The 15,704-nt window shown below is 50.8% G+C and overlaps 1 protein-coding gene across 5 annotated transcripts in view; it reads left to right on the forward strand.

Moving 5' to 3' along the window:
* Nucleotides 1-2,206: 2,206 nt before the first annotated feature.
* Nucleotides 2,207-15,704, forward strand: part of CARMIL1 (capping protein regulator and myosin 1 linker 1) — a 317,914-nt gene continuing 304,416 nt past the window's right edge. For 2 of the 5 annotated variants that reach the window (XM_017344956.4, XM_089334373.1), the window contains exons 1-2: nt 2,207-2,730; nt 7,102-7,199. In XM_017344956.4, the coding sequence (XP_017200445.2) occupies nt 2,691-2,730; nt 7,102-7,199 (138 nt within the window). In that variant the 5' untranslated portion in view covers nt 2,207-2,690. Of the gene's footprint in view, nt 2,731-7,101; nt 7,200-15,311; nt 15,702-15,704 lie in introns of those variants that run through there. The other 3 variants (XM_089334375.1, XM_017344958.4, XM_089334374.1) reach the window with 3 other exon arrangements.

Here is a 15,704-nt window from a genome sequence, read left to right on the forward strand (position 1 = left end):
CAGGAGGCCTGAATTACAACACTGCCACACAGCTGCCCTGTATTCTTTCCCCCACCCCAGGCCACAGAAGAGAAATCTTTTGTTCTGACTTTCACAAGTTACCACATGGTCTGGATCCTTGGAGCTATTCTGAAACAGTCGGTGTGCAATAAGTCCTCTGTCACACACACAGTGGAATGAAAGACGGTTTTGAGATAGCTATTTTCTACTCAATGCTGACACAGAATATTTGATGTACTAACAAAAGGTCTAGCATAAAGTGATCCCCAACTTTTTTTTTTTTAAGATTTATTTATGGGGCTGGCGCTGTGGTGTAGTGAGTAAAGCTGCCGCCTGCAGTGCCGGCTTCCCACATAGGCGCCGGTTCGAGTCCCGGCTGCTCCAATTCCGATCCAGCTCTCTGCTGTGGCCTGGGAAAGCAGTAGAAGATGGCCCAAGTCCTTGGGCCCCTGTGCCTGTGTGTGAGACCCGGAGGGAGCTCCTGGCTCTTGGTTTCGGACTGGCACAGCTCCGGCCGTTGCGGCCAACTGGGGAGTGAACCAGCAGATAGAAGACCTCTCTGTCTCTCTCTGCCTCTCCTTCTCTCTTTGTGTAACTCTGACTTTCAAGTAAAATAAATACATCTTTTAAAAAAAGGTGAAAATGTAATTGAAAAAAATATGCTTATAAAATATTTATTTATTTATTTGAAAGTCAGAGTTACACACACACACACACACACACACACAGTCTTCCGTCTGCTGGTTCACTCTCCTAATTGGCTGCAAGGGCGGGAGCTGTGCTGATCCGAAGTCAGGAGCTTCTTCCGGGTCTCCCACGCGGGTGCAGGGACCCAAGGACTTGGGCCATCTTCTACTGCTTTCCCAGGCCACAGCAGAGAGCTGGATTGGAAGTGGAGCGGCCAGGACTCAAGACGGTACCCAAACGGGATGCCGGCACTGGAGGCGGCAGTTTTACCCGCTACGCCACAGCGCCAGCCCCAGATTCCCAACTTCTGAAACACAAGGTTGGCGGTCTGAGGTCCACGGCGCTCGGATCAGTTAACAAACTGATTTTATTGAACACCTACTTTGTCTAAGGCTATTGCCAGGGTTAAAAGGTTAAAGTCCTGCCTTCAAATTGCCCACGTATAGTTCAGCAGGAAAAAACCCAAACTCAGGGAACAATGCAAGAGCTAAACAGTAGACAACCACGCAAGGATGAAACAAGGCACGTTGTGTCCGGGCTTACAGAAGGGTGCTGCGGCGGGTTCACTGCGGTCTGAAAAGCCCCAGGAAATGTTCCCAAAAAGATCCACATCGGGATGGCTTTCAAAGCACAGGTAAGAAGCGGATCAGCTGGAGAGGCCGGGAGAAACCAGGAGTCTGGGGTGATGATGGAGTGGGGAGTGGGCGACGGCAGGAGGGAAGCGGTCAGAAAGGTCTCCGTGGTACCGTGTGAGTGTGACCCAGAGCGGGGCTGCCACGTGCGTGGGAGTCCCTTTCCTCTCCTCCCTCCCCTCTTCCTGGCTCTGAACCCGATTCGCCCGCCTGGAACAATCCCAGCCGGCACTGGAGAAGGCGGGGACCGAGGTGCCCCTCAGCGGCGGGCCACGGAGGACGCGACCTGCCTGCAGGCTCGGGGCAGCTCCCGGAGGTGGAGCGGCCCCGCGGGAGAAAGGCGTCTCCCAGGTCTCCGTCGCCAACGGCGCCTGCGGGCACCCGAGTGGCTTGCCACTGCACAGGTTTCGGCTAGCTCTGGCTCCCCAGAAGCGGGGCAGGATTCACAAGAAGAGCGGACGACCCGTTTCAGGCAGGGCTGAGGAAGCGAGCGAGCGGGCGCGCCGGCTCCCGCGCCCACGGTGTCTGCACAGGCTGCGGCCCCCTGGCCGCCGCGCGGAGGCGCAGAGAACCCGCAAGCCCCGGCCAGCGGCTCTCCTCCCCGCCAGCCAGCAGATGGCTCCCGGGCCCGCTCCCCGGTCTCGCCCCTCTGCAGACGCACGGCTGTCGCGGTCTGGGAGCGAGGCTGCGCGGAGGGCACCGTGCCCGCCGCCGCCGCTGCCGCCACCCGCGCTGCGCCCCCGTGTGCGCGTCGCGCCGGGGGCTCGGCGCCGGGGCCCGGAGGCCCGCCCGGGTCCGGCGGGGGCGGCTCTCGCGAGGTGAGGAGCAGACGCAGAAGGAGGTGGAGGAGGAGGAGAAGGAGGAGGAGGAGGAGCAGGAGGAGGGCCCGAGCTGCGCCCGCCCCGCCGGAGCCGGCCGCAGGCGAGCACGGCCCACTCCCCGCTCTCCCCGCCCTCTCCCCACGCCTTCCGCTTTCACCTAGGGCCGAAGGTGCGGGGAGGCCGGGCGGGGGCTGGCGCCGGCCGAGCCGCGCCGGGAAGAGCGAGCCGGGTTGTGGGGGAGGCAGCCGGCCCGCGGCCGCGCCGCGCCCCGCAGAGTCCTGCCCGCGCCCGTTCCGCCGCCGGAGCTGCGGGAAGGCGTCATGTAGCAGGGTAGCAGCAGCAAACCCACCTCGTATTTGCAACTCTTTTATTTTTGGACGGGCGGAGTGGGTTGGGGAGGGGGTGGCGAGGCGAAATTATATCTCCGCCCCGTTTTCTTGCCCACTCTCATTTGCAAGCTGCATTTGCCTCTCTCAAAAAATCGAGGGGTTGGGGCAGGGTGGGGGCCATCGGAGCTGGACCCGCAGTCTCCCGCACCTGGAGCGCGACCATGAGCGAGGAGAGCGCCGACGTCCCCCGGGAGCTGATAGGTAAGATTGGCGGCGTCCACTTGGCGTCTTCTTGGCGTCTTGCGCACCGCGGCGCGCCCGCGGGTCCCGCCGAGGCTCCGCGTCCCCGCGGGTTCGAGTGGCATTGGGCAGGGTAGTGCTGGGGCGCAGGGAAGTTTGCTCCCATCCGACCGCCGGAGGGGCCAGTGCGGAGAAGTGGAGGCGTGGGGATGAACCGGGAGCCCCCGAGGGGGTCTCCCGCACTCATGCAGGGGCCCGGACCGAGGAGTGCGGGTTGGCAGAAGAAAGGAGCGGGTTGCCCCAGGCTTAGGAGTTTGGGAGGCGAGGTGGGGAAGCCTTTACGGCGCCCAGCCTCCTGCCCAAAACTCGGGAAAGTCCGGGAAGCCCTCCCCGAAGGGCCCCGGGCGAGCGCACAGTAGGTAGCTTTCGGCACGCGCCGGGTCCCCTCGGGAAGGTGGCTTGCAAGAGCGACCCCCATCTACCGACGGACTCAGGGGAGGGGGCGCCCGTGGGCGGTGAGGACTGGGCCTGGCAAGGCGTGGCTTGGTGCAGCGAGCTGGGAGCGAAAGGGTTACAGGGCTGACGCAAACTCGGGCCAGGAAATTGAGGGTTAATGATAAAAGCCTCGTTTTAATAATGATTAACCTATGGATTTCCCCCCACCCCGGGAACCCTTGTGTGGGGGCCCCCTGCAAGGTGACCCAGGGTTTGAGTCCCTTGACTTGTGTCGTTGGTTGGGGAGGGGGCGATTGAGGTCTCAGGGTTTAACTTAGTCGTCTGGAGGGTTAACATGGCAGAGCTGAAGGGACGAGTGCTCTGAAAACCGAAGGTTGAAGCGGGCGATTGCCTACAGCGTGCTTGGCTGTGGTCGCCGTCGCCAGCGACCTGCATTCCCACTGCTCCATCCTTGGCACCTTGCACCTGCTGCTCGGAAGGCTGGTGTGCCTGCTGGGCAGCCCAGAGGAAGTTGAGTCCAGTGCATCGCTGCGTGTAGGGTTTGGCCTCTTGCTTTTTTTAGCCTTGATCATCAGGACTTTCCGTGTGCTCTGCTCTTCCTTGAGTAACTGTTAGCTCCTAGGGTACAACTCCATGAAAGAAACTGTTGCCAGGTCTGTGCACCCGTCACCTGAATTTTGCATCTGAAGTTACACACACGTGTACACACACACACACACACACTAGCACTCCTCTCCCTCCCCAGCCTGAGAGTCTGTCCTGGGATACAGAATCAGAGTTTGCTAGGGTGAGCTGCTGCAGACCGGTTCTGGCAGGGTGAGGCCCCCAAGCCCCTGGAGGTCCTGGGAAAGAGGTTGGGCCAAGGGCGTGCCTGCCTGGCCGGGCTGGGGATAAGATCACTAGGGAGGGGGTGGGGTTTTAATTGGTTGAGAGTCCTCTTTGAGCCTGGTCATGGGAGCTTTAGGTAATTATTTAGATCCAAGAGAAAAAGATAAAGTAGAACTAAGGTATCTGGTTTATGTTCTCAAATACATTGGTATATTTTAACAGTTGGATTTGACCCTTATCTTGAAATGGGATTTGTGTTTATTGAGTATTGCCCATCTCATGTAGCTCTCAACTGTGTGACATAAGCTTTTGGGGTGTGTCTGATAATGGTTCTTTTTAGGGGCTGCAGATGCTCTAGTTAGGCTGGGATAGGGGAAATTCCTGCACCCGCTCTTCTCTGCGATTTCACGTGTGCACAGAGTTCTGTCATTAGTTCAACATGGTGGTCCTGGGCGGGGGGGAGTGGCTGGCGTTGGGGCACAGTGAGCTAAGCTGCTGTTTGCGATGCCAGCATCCCATATTGGACTGCCGGTTCCTGTCCTGGCTGTTCTTCCAATCCAGTTCCCTGCTAATGCACCTGGGAAGATAGTGGAACACAGCCCAAGTATCTTGTCTCTGCCACCTGTGTGGGAGGCCAGGCTGGAGTTCTTGGCTCCTTTGGCCTGGCCCAGACCTGACTCTTGTGGCCGTTTGGGGAGTAAAGCGTGAATGAAAGACCTCTTTCACTGCCACTCTTTCAAATAAGTAAATAAATAACTACATAATTTTTTTTTAAATGGTGACCATGAAAAAACCTCAGTATATTCCTTAAGCTAATCCCTCAAGGCATTAGAGAAATGTGGTGTGTCTTTCTGAGAGTGAAAGCCATAGAGGCTTTTTTATAGAAAAATTTTAAATGCGGGAAAGAATAAGAATATGAGTATGTCACCCACATTACCACTTGGAGATAGCTGCTTGCAAGCTGTTAGCACGTGGGCATAACTTCTTACTCTCTTCCCACCTGCCTGTATTCTTGAATCAGTTTTGGGTGCCCATTTCCCACAGTCTGTTTTAGGGTAGGGCAGAGTAGCCTGTATTTGAGTTCTGATAAGATAGGAACTCCCAGTGCAGTGAGCTACCCAGAATGTCCTCTTGCCCCAAATATTCCACCTCCGTGTGGTTCCCTGCACAAGCTGTGCGTTCTCATGTTTCCAGGCCCTTCTCTGTCTTCATGCTGCCTTTTCTGCCCTTCCTCACTTTCCTTACCCAGCTCAGTGGCTCAAAATGTTCATGATCATGTGTTCCCAAAAAGCTCATTTTGATCATACCTGAATGAACATGATTTATTTGTTAAACGACATCATTTAGTGTGTTCGATCTAAAGCATAAACCGGAACCCCCATTGCTAACAGAAGAGAAAATTCTGTGTTCTTCCTGTATCTCAGCGGATTATATTGTACGCTTTGGAAATCAGCGATCTTCTGAAGTTTCCTACCCCTTTAAGATTCAGCTCAGGGCTCTCTTCATGTGCGCCCTCAACCATGATCCCGTTGGTTTAGGGGCCTCTCTCCTCAGCGCTGTTAGAGAAATAGGGACCATCTCTGTCCAGCAGCCTGTAGAGTGCCTGTGACACCAGGGGTGCTTCTGTGTAGGTCGGGTTGAAAACACGGGACATTGGTGCCATGGCAGAGGAGGGAGCTGTTTTGAAAGACAAGCAGAATGCAACCAAGAGGAGAAGAGGTCAAGGGCATTCCAGGAAAGAGAATAATCCATACAGAATCCCAGGGGGTCAAAGATGGCGCTGCCTGTTAGGGGTGATTGGATCTTTAGATGTGTGCTAAAAACCACGGAAGGTCTGGACTGCCATGTTATAAAGTTTGAGTCGATCAGGATGCCTGTGAGGGGCTGGCCTCTGGCCTCCTTCTTGGGATGGAGTACTTGGGTTTGGCTCCTGACTCCAGCTTCCTGCTAACACAGACCCTGGGAGGCAGTGGTGGTGTCTCAAGTATTTGGATTTCTACAGCCCACACGGAGACCCGGATTGGGTCCCCGGTTTCTGGCTTTGGGCTCAGTCTTGGCTGTTGCAGGTGTTTGGGGGTGGGGGTGGGGATACATTCTCCTCCCCACCCCCACCCCCTTTGTTTTTATATGCCTCTCAAATGAAAAAAAAAAAAAAATTCGGTGACTGTGAGTCAGACCAGGAGTGACACAGTCAGATTTGTGGTTTTGGAAGGGTCACTGTGGTTGTAAAGGCAGCAGTGGGGCTGAAAGATTGGCGGCCATGGACTTAGTCTTGGTCAGAGACTCCGAGGTCCCAAATGCAGCCATGCACAGGGGCTCAGGAGCTGCTCCTGAGGTTGATTTTAGGAGACAGATGACTCCCTCTTTGAGAGAAAGGAATGGGCAATCAGCAAGGTTTCCAGCTTCATTAGTGGCCAGAGGAGGTGATGGTGGGGTTGAGTTGGACGTGCTCAGGTTGGGATACTCATGGCTTCCCACCAGCATTCAGCCGTCTCCCCTTCTCTCCCGATGCGGTGCCTCCTGCACTGTCTTTGGCCACCCTTTGGAATGTCGTGCTGTGATGATTTTGGAAGCACAGGTGGCCGGGAGACCCTTTTCACCAGCTACATCATTAGGCCCTGTTCTGGTTGTTCGCCATATTTGCCAGGCTTGTTGTTAAGGGACACATAGAAATTGGTATTTTCCATGGCATCCCAGTGTCTCAGAGGTTACTGGGGGTTAAAGGAACTGGCCAGTGGCTGAGGGAGTTACTCAGGTCTTATTGTGCAGATAATACAGGATTCCATCTACTGCCTACCACTGCTGTGTGTGTGTGTGTGTGTGTGTCTGTCCTGTTTTCCCAGCAAGATTATGTCATGCCTTGCTGGAGCCGGTATTCGTCATATGTTTTCCCATTTGTCCTAGCATCTGACACACTGTCCAAAGCACAAATTGTTAAATACTTGATGGCTGATAACCACCAGGCTTGTTAAAACAAGCCAAAAAAAAAAAAAAAAGATTAAAAAAAGATAAAATAACCAAATACTCTCCTTCAAATGTTCTTCCTTCCCAATATTTGTTTTTCTTGTTATTAAAAGGATATAACAAAACTCTCTCGTCTTCTTTCAGAAAGCATAAAGGATGTTATTGGCAGAAAGATAAAAATCGCAGTGAAGAAGAAAGTCAAGTTGGAAGTGAAGGGAGACAAAGTTGAAAACCGAGTGCTGGTAAGTGTTACTGGTTTCTTCTTCTTCCAGTGCGTGGGAGGAACAGCGTCTTCTTCTGATGCTTTCATGGCTTCATTTTCATGCAGTGTTGGTTCTGGTGTTTTGCGTTTTGCTGGGAAGTTCTGGTAACCATTTTAGAGTAGTTGGAATTTTTCTTTGTTGGCACTTCAAAGTCGGGGCCTTTACATTTGAGAGATCAGGGTTTCTGAAACTCGGTTTCTCACGGTGGTAGTAGCAGCGACATATTTAGCTCCCTCCTGGAGATTGTTTTCTTATTAGTCAGAGTTTGATGTTCAGTGGGACTTTTTATTATCCTTGATGTGTGGCTGAGTAAATGACTTTATAAGGTTTGTGGAGGAGTTTAAAAAGAACCCATGTCATGATTTTTTTAAATTTCTCCAGTGTTACATCTGACTCCATCTAAGGGCAGATGACCAAGAATGTGAACCCAGAATTTGTCATTTCTCACCGGCTTTTGGTATTTCTCTGGGAAGGGGCTGCTGGAGGCAGCTCTGTCCTGTTGCATGGCTGGCGCACCTGGGGACTGGACCTTGTGGGCCCAAGTTCTTAGTCCTCAGGGACTAAGTTATCCACATAGAGGTGAAAAGGTTTTGTGGCATTTAAATGGCTTCTAGGTTGAGACTATGGCAAAGTTGAATTTACACTTAGATGGAGAGAGTATTTAAATTTTTTTTTTATCATGGGGATTCTCAGATTTGCAAAAACAGAGAATAGTATAGCAACTCTATGTACTTGCTACCCAGCTTGGAAATGTTGGACATTTCACTGGTGTTGTCTTATCTGTCTTCCGCATTGTTCTTTCCCACCTTTGGAATACTTTAAAACAAATCCCAGTCACAGACTTTTGAAAGAGTCTTTTTAATATCCCATTCCTTCAGTTGAAGTTGCCATGGAATTTGAAGTGTCTTTCTGATGACATCTGTTTTGAGAACTCTGCTCAAGCAGCGAGCCCTGGGGTCCGTGACTGCCGTTCCACGTGGCCGTGGCCGTGGCCGTGGCCGTGGGGAGGGGTTGCGCTGTTGCGTCTCCTGTGCGTGTGTGCACAGTCAGCAAGGCAGGGGCACCGGGAGGAGATGCTTCCAGGGCACAATGTGCCCATGTGTGCTGTGGGGTTAAGGTAATAAATAAACAGCAGAAATGACTGGATGATGGGTGCCGCTGGTCTGTTTCATTCAGCTTTAGCACAGGATACATTTCCTTAAATTACATTTTTTTTTTTAAATTTATTTTATTTATTTGAAAGACAGAGTTTCAGAGAGAGGTAGAGACAGAAAAAGAGAGGTCTTCCATCTGCTGGTTCACTCCCCAGATGGCTGCAACAGCCGGAGCTGAGCCAATCCGAAGCCAGGAGCCAGGAGCCTCTTCCGGGTCTCCCACGTGGGTGCAGGGGCCCAAAGACTTGGGCCATCTTCTTCCGCTTTCCCAGGCCATAGCAGAGAGCTGGATCGGACGAGGAGCAGCCTGAACTAGAACTGGCGCCCATATGGGATGCAAGTGCTTTAAACCAGGGTGTTAACCCGCTGTGCCACAGCGCCGGCCCCTAAATTACATTTTTTAAAAAATATTGTTCAGCCAAAGGATTGTGTCATATTTTAGCGAGAAGTATTGTTTCTGTCCTGTGCTGTTTAGTATCTTTATATTTATGGTAAATTTTTGTACAGTAACTTTATAGGGTGACTGAACCTCAGTGGCACTTATTTAAGTAGTGTTGCTGGGCCGGCACCGTGGCATAGTGGTAAAGCCGCTCCCTGCAGTGCTGGCATCCCATATGGGTGCCGGTTCGAGTCCTGGCCACTCCACTTCTGATCCAGCTCTCTGCTATGGTTTGGGAAAGCAGTAGAAGATGGCCCAAGTCCTTGGGCTCCTGCACGCACGTGGGAGAACCTGGAGCAGCTCCTGTCTCCTGGCTTCAAATCAGCTCTGCTCCGGCCATTGTGGCCAATTGGGGAGGGAATCAGCTGATGGAAGACTCTACCCCCCCCCCCCCCGCTGTGCCTCTCCTCACTCTGTATAACTCTGACTTTCAAATAAATAAATATTTTAAAAAAGTAGTATTTGCTTCTGCAGTCTAAAAAATGGTGCTTGGTATTATATGGCTTGGATACTATTCATTATTCTGGGAATAAACGCGTGTCATCACTGGAATTTACAGTGTTAAATTTCAAAGACATATTTAAATGTCCAATATGATCGAATTAGCACTGTTTAAAAATAGTTCTAATTAGGACATAATGTGAAGTGTTTGCTGTTGTTTGTCTTCACGTTAGCTGGAGTTGATTAAGGTTGTCACCACATAGTGGAAGCATTTATTGCCTCAAGTCTGGAATCTTAGCATTTTCTAGTAGCTTTGCTGAAACTTGGGAGGGCCGCTACCTGCAGGGGCAGGAATTATTAATAAATACTCAAGTCCTGGCTTTCTCTGATGGGCTCCAGGTTTGAGTAAGGAGCTCTGAGAAGGAACCTCCAAGTCCCGGAGGTGGGAGTTTTGGAATTTAGAGAAACATTCTTGAGTTTGGAGGAACATAGTTACTTCATCAATTGCCCCTCCCCTAAAGCAGGTTAGAAATCTGCAGGCTTCGCAAGGGCTGCCAGGACGCCTCTTCTGAGTTGTTCTTCTAAGCAAGGCAGGAGTGAGCTGTGGGTTACTTGGTTCCTTCTTTCATACACTTCAAGACTATGCCATTTCTGGCTGAGTTTTAGGAGAGGGCTCATCTGCGTTTTCCTTTTTTCTCATGATCATAGCTGATGTTTGGACACTGAACAACTGCTCAACAGTTGTTGAGTACTGAGTGCTGAGTGCTGAGTACTTAACTGTACTTTATGCAGTGCCCATCACAGCCTGCAAGCCCTTTCCTTCTCCAGTTTCCTGGTGAGGACATGAGGTCTGGAGCGGCCAAAGGAACTTGGTCCAGGCCCTGCAGCTGGTTATCCACAGAGCTGGGGTTTGATCCACCTCTGCCTTCCCCACAGCCTTCAGCTAGGCCATTATGCTCAAAAGAAGAAGAAAATATCCAGAGAGGGTATTTGGCCTACTAGGTAATACGTCACTTAAGATGCCCGCATTTCACGTTGGAGAGCCTGGGTTGGCTCTACTCCTGTCTCCAGCTTCCTGCTAATACAAACCCGGGAAGCAGCAGTGACGGCTTAAGGAACCGGGTTCCTGCCACCCATGTGGGAGACCTGGATTGAGTTTCCAGCCCCAGTCCAGCCGTTGCTGGCATTTGAGAATGAACCAGGGATCTCTCTCTCTCTGCCTTGCAAATTAAAAGGAAGGAAAGAAGAGGAGAGAAGATTAGCATCCTTTGCCCTGTGGTTCATTGGTTGCTGACTGCAAACTGTGATGGGGTGATTTGTAGGTTAGAAGAGTCGGTATTCTTGTTTTGTTTTGGTTTTTGAGTTGATTTTTACATTAATTTTTGTCCCATTTTGTTGAACAAAATAGGCACATGTTATGTGTATAGTCTCTGACTTCATGGGATTCCTTGCAGTTGTCAGATACTATACAGTATTTTTAAGACTTTGAAAGGCAGAGAGAGAGAGAGAGAGAGAGAGTGCGTGCGAGTGAGCTGTCATCTGGTTCATTCCTCAAATGCCTGCAACAGCTGGAGCCGGGAACTCAGTCTAGGTTTCTCATGAGGGCTCATGAGCGCCTCCTGCCCACCTCTTGATTAATAGTGTGTGGGGGTCTATGGGTGAGGTGGGTCCAAGAGACCAAAGCAATGTAAGTGTAATCACAATTACTGAGCTCTGGCTGGTCGCAGGAGGCCCTGTAGCCAGTTAAATGATTAGTCCCTTAAACAGCTAGTCAAGCTGTGACCACCTGATTAGTTGATTGGCTGGGCTGTAGCTAATTACATTGTTTCCTTTGTCTCCCATTTTTCTGTAAATGCTCTGTGATCACATTGTTGAATGGAATCCTCAGGACCTAGTCTTTTTTTTTTTTTTTTTTTTTTTAATTTTATATGAAAGGCAGAGTTAGAGATTTTCCATCCACTGGTCACTCCCCAAGTGGCTGCAGCCGTCAGGACTGGGCCAGGCCCAAAGCCAGAAGCCTGGAATTCCATTCGGGTCTCCCATGTAGGTGGCAGGGACCCAGGCACTTGGGCCATCTTCTGCTGCCTTCCCAGGCACATCAGTGGGGAACTGGATCAGAAGTGGAGCAGCCGGGACTAGAACCAGCGCCATATGGGATGCTGGCCTTTCAGGCTGTGCTGTGTATTGCCTTCGCCATCCCCCGACTGTGGTTTTGGGTGATGCCCAAATCATTTTTGTTTTGCTTTGATTAAATAAACCCTGCTGATTTAATTGGTTTAGGGAATTTTCCTTTTAACGCAGTCTACATGGGACCAGGCGCTGATTTGTGATGTGCCCTGAGCAGGTGGCTGGGGGGCTGTGAGAGCACATGGGGGGAACCCCTGACTCAGGCTGAGGGGCAGGGAAGACTTCAGAAGGAAGCGACACCAAGCTGGTCCTCGCTGGGATAGGTAGCAGGTAGCGAGGGGAAGAGTGGAGACTTGCCCTGGACAGAGGGGACAGAACATGCCTGCAGTCCACAGGGAACTTAATCTGGGGAGGACACCTAATGCTGGGACAAGGGGCACGAGGTGTGGAGTGGGCAGGCATCGCGCTTGGTTCCTTCCGTGCAGCAGGTGACCCTGGGCACTGGTTAAGCAGGTCTCGCTGCCTGTTTCTGATGACTCCACGAAGACTTTATTCTCCCTTCTCTGGTGAGGCAAGAGGGCTCAGGGGTTAAGGGCTCCGCTTTTGGAGCCACAGCTGGTTCACTCTGCAGCCCAATGGCTTTATACTACTGTTGAGAATTTCCCTTTTAATGAAGCAGGTGTCATAACAGTATTTCTATACAGTTGCTTTAAAAACGAAGTGGGAAGGTTTCACATACTGGTTAGCACAATGCTTAGCATATGACAGAGACATATGACAGATGTTAAAGAAGGGGGGTTGGGAGGCATCAGGGTTCTCAGTGGCACAGGCATGCCAGTCCTTTAGATGCCCACTGCCCCTGTGGAGAGGTTGATATCAGCTCACCAAGAGGGTTTACGCGTGGCTGTGATGCCTCCTTAGCAGGATAGAGAGCAAGAGACTAAAGACTGGATCCGAAATTGCTAAGCTATTTGCTGGTCAGATGAGATCAGAAATGCTAGGGTGACCCAGGGAAGAGTGTGCTATGCCCAATTAAACTTGGCCGGGCAGGGTGTGAAAATCAGTTTCTTTACTGCATGGCTTTTAAACTGCAGGTCATTAAACACCTGGCTGCATTTGCATTTGTAAGAATCAGATGCAGTGCGATGCCTTTTTCCTAAACAGGGAGGGGACAGGCCAGAGCTCCTGCTTCTGGGGACAGCTTACAGGAAAGAAGGGACAGGCCACAGTTGGCTGTCCATCAGGACGCGTGTTCTCCTGGGGCATGGGCCTTCAGCCCGTGTCCAGCTGCAGCCACCTGGCTCCATGTTCCGTCTCAGGTGGGTATGGAGTCTGAGGAGATGGAGGGCGGGCTGTACTGTGAAAACTGGGTGGAGGTTCAGTCAGCACATGGACATGGGGGATCAGAGTCACTTGCTAAGAATGCCCCGCCCCTTAAGGATGGCAGGGAACGGGATTGGAGCCACCCGTGGTGTGTGGTGCAGTGCTGGGTGCGGGCCACAAGGGACCACAGGAAACACAGGTGTAGTGGTGGACGTTGTGGGACAGCAGGTGAGCTGGTCCTTGTGACACTCACATCCCTCCTTGGAGTGCCTGGGTCCAAGTCCAGGCTCCTGCTAGTGTGCACCCTGGGAGGCAGCGAGTGATGGCTCAGGCAGTCGTTCCCATCACCCATGTGGGAAACGTGGGTTGAGTTCCTGTTTCCTGGCTTTGGCTTGGCCCGGCCCTGGCTGTTGGGCAGGAAACCAGTGGATGTGAGATCTCTCTCTGTTTCTCTGCCCTTTCAAACAAATATACAAGCATTTAAGAAATAAAATATTTAAAGAAATAACTCCTTAATGCGATTATAACGAATGATAGAAAGAGATCTAGATCTTGTGGAATCGTAGTGTGAGTGTGATACCACTTTCATTTTACATCCATGGCTGCTCTTCGCTGACCCCTGGCAGTCACTAATCTGTTCCTCATTTCTCTTGTTTTGTCACTTTAAGGCCAATGTCATCATAGACAAGCCTTCCAGAGATTGGCTTGTCCCACCGAGTGTGGTTCCTGGACATTCTTACTCGAGTGGCTGCGTGCCTCAGGTGTCCCCATGTTTTTTTTTTTTTTTTTTTTTTTTTCCTGAGTGGAGGCCGTGTAGTGTGTTACCCACTCACCTGTTGGTGGACATCGGGGGCATTTCCTGTTTTAGGATTAGGAAAATCGCTGACACAGATGTTTGTGTGCCGTTTTTGGAGGGTGAGCACACGTCTCCACTCTGAGGGGAATGCCAAGCAGTGCAGTTGCTGGTGTGCAGGGAGTTGCGTGTTTAGTTTTGTAAGAAGCCAGCGAACTTTCCCAGAGTGGCCGTGCGGTTGTCTGCAGTGAGTGAGCCACTCCCTCTAGATCTGTAGCAGCTGGTATTTTTAAATTTTTTGAGGATGAATGGGTGAAAGCAAAATATTGTCAGGAGGAAGCAAGGCCTCGGTAACTTCTTCCCACCACACTTGAGCTGTCGCTTGTGTGGGGGGAGGAAAGAGGCGCTCCCTCCCCCAAGACTGTGCTCCAATGGACGCAGAAGGTCCGCGCCTCTTGTCTTTTTGTTTGATTTTGGAATTTGGGTGATATCATCTTTGCCAACCCCCGGTGCTTCCATACCCCTCGTAAAATAGGTCAGAAGTGGGGCTCCTTTCTTATTGGCTGGCGTGGATAGGGAAGTGGCAGGCAAGGTAATCCTTCTGGTTTGTGCACCTGCTCTGGTTAAAACTGTTCATTTCAGTGTACGTATTTTGTTTTGAAAAGTAAACATAGGATCCCTTCATTATTTATGCATGCCTTTTGTGCACCCTAGTTAGCTTTGGTTGAAATAACGGTAAGTTCATTTTATTTTTATTTATTCATTTTTAAAGGTTTGTTTATTTGAAAGTCAGAGTTACACAGAGGGAGAAGGAGAGGCAGAGAGAATCTTCCATCCGCTGGTTCACTTCCCAGTTGGCCACAGTGGCTGTAGCTGGGCCGATCTGAAGCCAGGAGACAGGAGCTTCTTCTGGGTCTCCCATGCGTGTGCAGGGGCCCAAGGACTTGGGCCATCTTCCACTGCTTTCCTAGGCCATAGCAGAGAGCTGGATCGGAAGTGGAGCAGCTGGGATTCAAACCGGCACCAATATGGGATGCTGGCGCTTCAGGCGGTGGCTTTACCCGCTATGCCACAGAGCGGGCCCCGGTAAGTTCATTTTAAAATGTTGGAGAAGAATGTGGTTTTTATTGGGTGAAATGTAGGCCTAAAATATTTCAGTGGCAGTGCCGTCTCTTATTAACTCAAAAATGTAAACTCTACTCCTACCTGTTTATTTAAAAAAATGCATTAAAAAGGAACTGGCTCTCCTATAGAAGTGTGGTAAGTATTTGGCCCACTTAAGCATTCATGAGTTATTTTAAATCTCCACTCTCCCTGAAAATGGAAACCATTGTTCTTTTACACTAGCCTGGCCGGTTTGTTTAATGTTTTCCCAGTGTCCCCGTATCTAACAGCTAACTTGATCCAGCAGTGTGGCCTGGTCACACTCACTTTTCAGATCAGAATCCTTCTGGAATTTCTGTTGTGCAACTGCTTTCAGGAGACAGCAACCTAGGCAGATGGTTTCCAAACTTCTTTTCCATTTTTTTTTAATTAAAACCAATAGTACAATTTGTTTTTCGATGTACCAGCTTGTAATTTAAAATTTCAATTTGTAAATTAAAAATTAAAAAAATTTTAAAGCTTTTTATTTATTTCGAAAGGCAAAGCAACAGGGAGCAGAGGGGAGACAGAAAGAAAGGAGCCTCCATCTGCTGGTTTCTTTCAGCAAATAGCTGAAGTTACCCACCTGGGACTCCCACACAGGTGGTGGGGCTCAAGCACCTGGTCCATCTTCTGCCTTCCCAGGCACATTAGCAGGGAACTGGATCGGAAGCAGAGCAGCTGGGACTGAACTGGCACTCTGATATGGGATGCCGGCATCACAAGCGACAGTTTAACCAAAACAGTGGCCCCCTGGTAGTGAGATTTTAGGAGTGTATTTTGCAGACCCATAAACCCGGGGTACTCTAAACCCAATCAGTGACTTCAATCAGGCTGATTTGGTGAGCATGATTAGAAACAGTAGAAGGAGAGATTAGGTTTTGCTTTTGTTGCATGGTGTGCGGAAGACTCTCGCTTCACTAGTTAGCCAGTTAGATACAAGAATGAAATCTACATCAAACGCTTGTGGACCACGGTGGCTTTTGAAGATGCAGTTGTCAAGTCACCACGGGAGCTCTGAGTTTGCATTCTCGGAGCCGGCCTCTTGTACCAGTTGTTGGGTA

The sequence above is a fragment of the Oryctolagus cuniculus genome, chromosome 5, assembly GCF_051225735.1.
Source record: "Oryctolagus cuniculus isolate XC-2025 breed Fujian yellow rabbit chromosome 5, ASM5122573v1, whole genome shotgun sequence".
Lineage (NCBI taxonomy): Eukaryota > Metazoa > Chordata > Mammalia > Lagomorpha > Leporidae > Oryctolagus > Oryctolagus cuniculus.